The sequence below is a fragment of the Galleria mellonella genome, unplaced genomic scaffold (genome assembly GCF_026898425.1).
Source record: "Galleria mellonella isolate WM207_F2 unplaced genomic scaffold, CSIRO_AGI_GalMel_v1 utg132, whole genome shotgun sequence".
NCBI classification, from domain to species: Eukaryota; Metazoa; Arthropoda; class Insecta; order Lepidoptera; family Pyralidae; genus Galleria; species Galleria mellonella.
In genome coordinates, this window is record NW_026441989.1 from 833,243 (window position 1) to 839,212 (window position 5,970).

The following is a 5,970-nucleotide window of genomic DNA, read 5'->3' on the forward strand; positions in this document are numbered from 1 at the left end:
AACGCCGTCGATTCGCCTTATTATAACCATGAAACAGACCACCATCAGACAACCATTTTTTACCATTTACCATCACACCTTTCATTCTAACATAGTTACGCCCCCCACGTTGAGCTCCACGATTTTTCATCGAGTTTATTTTTAATCATTCATTTGTTTGAGTCTTTTTAAGATCACGCTATAATACGCTTATAAATTTAGGACATATTTTTTATTATATTTTTTAAGATACAAGATATAGGTTATTCGTTTGATTATCCAGGTTTCTTTTTAATTATCATTAGAGAAAATAATATTTTGTAATAATAAAAACATTCACGTAACAATTCCAACAAATCGCTGGTTTAGTAAATTCAAATAAAACAAAATGTATTTGTAAGAATGATTCAATTTAATATTTCTATTCAATAGATACAACAACTAGAACCATATTTACAAAGATAATAGTAGTAGAAACTTTTATAAAAATAATAAAATTAAATGTTAATAAATCTTAGCTAAAATAAATAACAATCTTAACGGATAACAACATTCTGTAGCGATTAGCGTACAGTACAATGTTTTAATTATAAGAAAACCTATTTACAAAACAAAATATTTATGTATCTTTCTCTCGAGACATACTTAATTATGTGCTTTCCGGCAGCGAAATCTCTATATATCTTTTACATTCATGGTACTTTTCATGTTTATAGGCGACGGTTACCACTTTCTATCAGGTGGGCCGTTAGCTTGTTTGGCATTCTAAGTTGCATAAAAAAAGAACAGATCACTGTGATCTAGCTATGCTATGCCATAAACAAAATATGCGTACATACATGTTATTCTCACAACATCACCTATTGATTCAATAAATACACACTATCAATTACGACTACTTTGATAATTACCTACAATTACCTAATTATGAGATCGCTAAATCATATTTTCTATTCGTGAATTAGGTAAATGCCAGGCCGACATGTTATTAACATTTAGGCCTCCACATAATGTTTAACGTCGTCTCAATTCATATACTTCATTGCTTCAGCATAATACCCAAGTAAGTAGGTTTGTTTAGATGACCTTTGTTTATCAACAAAACAATTGGGTTTAATAAATGGAAAATGATTCTTGCATCATTTTGCATAAGTAGGATGCCCTTTATAGAATTAAATGTACTTACAATCTAGCATTGCACGAAATATTGGGGCAGCTGACAAAAGAGCGATGATGTCACGCGACGGGTAGAGGCGGCGGCGGCAGATAGCAAGGGCGCAGCGCGTGCGCTGCTGCCTGGAGCAGCTCTGCGTGGTATCGTTGTGCAGCTACCATGTAGTGAGACTGCATCGACAGCTCCAGCCTCGGAATGGGTTGTATCGCCAGTACTGGCTGAGGAGGGGAAGGTGACAGCCTTGGCGGTTCGGGTTCCAATAATGCATCAATTGTAAACGCCCGTCGGGGTCTTTCACGTGGTAATATCGTCATTGTTGTAACTTCTGGCAATTCCGCCGGTTCAGGACTCAATTGAGGGCACATTGATGGTGTGTATAAACTAGCACTGGGTAAAACTGGCGGTGGAGGTGGTGCGCTTGCTTGCCGAGCCAAAAACGCTCTATTAAAACTTGCAAGAGCTGCTAATTCTGCGTTTAGATTATCTTTTTCTCCCTTTTGCAGCTTGAAGCGCTTGCGTCTCCTGAGAAGTGATCCATTCTCGAACATGTCAAAAGCCTGCGGGTGCAGCGTCCAGTAGGCGCCCTTGCCGGGCCGGTCCGGGCGGCGCGGCACCTTCACGAAGCAGTCATTGAACGAGAGGTTGTGCCGCAGTGAGTTCTGCCAGCGCTGAGTGTTGCGCCGGTAATACGGGAACCTGTCCGTGATGAACCGATAGATCTCCGACAGCGGCAGCATGCGCTCCGGTGAGCTCCAGATCGCCATGGCTGTTAACGAAATATAGGAGTACGGTGGTTTTTGGTCACCATATGATTCGCGCGAAGGTCGCGGCATTGTCACTTACACGGATAATAAAATATATGGTTTAAAGTCAATGAATAACAACAACACGTATAAAGTGATCACGTCACTTCGACGCAAGTTGTGGAGTGTAACTGAGGCGCGGAGGGTCAGACTGTGGGTCCGCCCGTTCGATGCGGACCCGTCGTAGCTTCCCCGAACAGCTTGAGGCCCGCTCATTCTATTGGTTGAAACATTAACCAATCACAAGCCTCTGTTTTCAGGTATGATGTCGGCTTTCGCTCCACTAACAAGGAATTTAAATTGATATTATGTTTATATTGCCTCCAAATATCTTTTGTGATGACACCGCTTTTTATTTAGCGTATGTAAATTACGATGATACAGAAAAAGAGATTTGAATTATACACCAATTCGACGATGAATGAGTATTATTAAAATTCTCAGCATTGTATTTTTATCGGCGAGATGAAACAGTTACTGAGAATTGATATGATACTTACGATGTGATATAAGTGAATTTTAGACTGCGTTTAAGTATCTATTAATACATATTTGGAAATGTTACAAAAACTAAATTGTAGTATTGCACTCTTTTGGCCTACGTTAGGTAAAAAGCACGATAAGCAGATTCTATGTGATGTTTATATTTTTATTTTTATTTAAAAAGTATCTTTCTAGATTTCTATATTTATCTCTGACTATTGGATGGTATTGGCTTTCGAAACGGGCAAGCAAAGAAACAGACCGGCACATCGGTCACGAAGCGTGTTTTTTACCAAGATACCGTTTCTCGATTCCGTGAATGGCAGAAAGGTAGACGAACTTCAACCAAAAAGTCGCTATCTATTATTAGAGTGCATCACGTGCCATGAAATTTCATCAATTTCCATGGATATCTATACTAATAATATAAGGTAGATAACTGCTGTAATTTGGGTAAAATTTCTCAAAAAGAACGGTATCAAAATTTTGACTAATTTATTGACGTTAGATAGGTATGCATATGCATCGACAAAAAGAGTGAGAATTGTACCAAATGCAATGCAATGTAAGCAAATGCTTATTATTTCTCTCACTATGATTTTTAGTGATATTTTGAAGTTGCAGTTAAATGCATATAAATTAGATTAAATCATGATATGAAATGCGGTAGCCTTGTCTACATACTACCAAATTAAAAGATCCACACTTTCCTTAAATTTGGTAATACGAAACAATATAAATAAATAATTCACTTTCATTGAATCTAAGTAACAATAAGATAAAAAAAACTAATACTTAACGTAAAAATTGATATTTTTAATATCTACAACTTTTTGAAGTTATTGAACTGTGAGTTTTAAAAATGACTCCTGAAAAATCTATGCTCTTCAAGCAACCGCTTGAATTCAGAAAATATTTATGTGCAAAAAATGTACTTAGTGATTTTTTATAGGTATGGCTAGGTCTAACTGAATCTTAATATGAATTTGGAAAATATAAAAATACAAAATAGTGCACATAAAAACGCATCTTTTAGCATATATTGGCATATTAAATTAGTATATGTTTTAATATACCTACCTTATCCCAATTAACTAAATTAAATACATAAATTTATTGTACATAAATTAAATTTATTGACTTAGATCATCTCTAAAAACCACTAACAATAAAATTGTATTAGTACCTAACAAGACCAAATTATGTTTTTTTATTTTTATTTTTTTATTTTAAGATACTAATGTCTACCTATACAGATATTCTGTAGAGTTTTAGTATCTGTGTAAACTGTCAGTGACATCTGTCAGAATTGATGTTTAATATGTCAATTAATTGTAAAGCGAATAAATAAATATATGTTTTATTAAATTCTAACTTATAAATGACTTAAACTTGAATGTGTTTGTTTAAGCTAACGTTAAGATCGACTACACATCCTTTTAAAGAAAAATACTATTAGAACCTTACCCTTTATTCATAACGTCGAACCTCTCAGAAATCTATTTTGTCTATTGAACTGTTTTGTCTCTTTCTTTTGTACTAAATTTTCAATTTGAAAGACAGTGACAAAACAGTGTAATAATGTAAATAGATTTATAGACAATTTTAGTCAGATAATAAATATATAAATATATTTAAGGTATGCCTGGAAGGAATATTGGGAAAAAACAAGTACAATAAAAGGAAGATTTTATCGCCTTATACAACCCGATATTCCTTTCAAACCATGGTTTTGTAAATTAAAGCTTGGAAAGACCGCAACAACTATTATAACTCGTATGCGTCTAGGTCACGTATGCACACCTTCTCATTTATACAAGCTTGGTATTGTACAAAGTTCGTCGTGTAATTGCGGTGCTGAAGTGGCGGACTTGAATCATATATTCTTCTCATGTTCTAAATTTGACCACACCTCCCTTTTTAATCATCTCCGATCCATCCGTGTTCCATTCCCAACTTCTATTCTTACTCTACTTTCTTCCAATGATCCTATTATCTATAAAATACTATCTTCATATATATATGATAACAATATTAAGATTTAGTTATATTACATGAATACATTTATAGTTGCATCAATTGCTTTTCCTATATATTTATAAGTATATTCTCATATGTACAAGTATATCCTTCATATCCTATAAATATCCTAGACCTAATCCTTATCCTTTCTAAATTCGTTTGTGTTAGGTATTTTTATTACTATTATCGTTTCCCCGTTTTGTTCTTGGCAAAATACCCTAATATCGGGGTGAACGCCACAAAAAAAAGAAAAAAAAAAATATATAAATATGAATAACATATATGATACTCTACTATAAAATATAGCTAATTTGGCGAGAGTATGAACTAAACTATGTAGTTCTAATGACTTGTTAAATGAATGTGATTAGCATTAGGTAAGTATACTGTACCTGAATATAACACAAATTGGGGGAAATTCTACAAAATTATAAATTTTTTTAAGTAATTAATCTTTAAATATTTATCTTTTTGTATTATATAATTCAATATTATAAAATAATCAGACATATTTTATACAAGAATTGGTTGAAAAATATGCTTATTTAACCCAATAGAAATAAGATAATTTCTTTGATAATAATTATATCGAAAAATTGTATGGTTGATAAAAAAGAAACTATTATTTTTACATCCGACAATATGTAACCGAAATCACATGGAGATTAGGTAATATTCGTAAAATTTTTCGAACGGCTTATCTTGATAATTATTTTCACATACACGTGGTGTATTCTGTGCGTAACTTACGAAGCCTGAATATAAAACACAGAAATTTCGAAATAAATTGAGAAACGTAGCGCATGAAAATGAATTTACCTATATCGAAACGTATATCTCAGCCATTTTCCCTTTGGAAAAAAATAAACAGCTTAAAAACTAAATTACGCCGCAGCAATTTAAACCATCCGGTAAGAAGGTTAAGATATGATTTCCTTTGTCGCCGTGCTTCCATCGGTCATTATTCAGGGTGCTCTTAATATATATTGAAGTTATAGTACGAGTGGTGTGAATTCGTCACGGATGCTTATCGAAGAGGCAGCCGATAAAGGCGGCTTGTCGATGTTTTATTATTACAGAGAAGCTGGTAATCATAAAGCGACGCACTGCTTTCGACGAGCTCTCACGCCTCTTATAATATTCTGTGTTGATCTTTTTGCCTACAATCGCATCTTGTTTTAAAACAAGGCCACTCTGTATATCAATTTAGGGGGATAAAATTCCACTAACATAATTAAGACAATAATATATAATGTTGTTTCGATACTTTATTTATTATCTATTAGGTAGTGCCTATTTCAGTTACACATAAATGGTTAAATCTAAATGGATTAAATTTAACACACAGAACATTACAGCGGGAGGCTCTGCAAAGTTCTCTACATGAGTTTCTCTGTGTCGCTCTTTCACTTTGAAGAATGAATAAAAAAATTACTGGGCAAAACTTACAATATCTGTAATGTCTAAAGTGCCCATTTGTCAAAATTGTTATTAGTAAGTAATTTTTAT

The 5,970-nt window shown here is 33.6% G+C and overlaps 1 protein-coding gene across 1 annotated transcript; it reads right to left on the reverse strand.

The window, feature by feature from the left end:
• Positions 1-385: 385 nt before the first annotated feature.
• On the reverse strand, positions 386-2,104 carry LOC113518409 (fork head domain-containing protein FD4-like). Its single transcript, XM_026903318.3, has one exon. It carries the CDS (start codon positions 1,984-1,986, stop codon positions 1,216-1,218), a length of 771 nt encoding a protein of 256 aa, XP_026759119.1. The 5' UTR covers positions 1,987-2,104; the 3' UTR covers positions 386-1,215.
• Between the last annotated feature and the right edge of the window lie 3,866 nt (positions 2,105-5,970).

What these genes read in the sequence shown, in the direction of transcription:
- LOC113518409 (XM_026903318.3), bottom strand. Translation starts at nt 1,986, where the DNA reads ATGCCGCGACCTTCGCGCGAATCATATGGTGACCAAAAACCACCGTAC.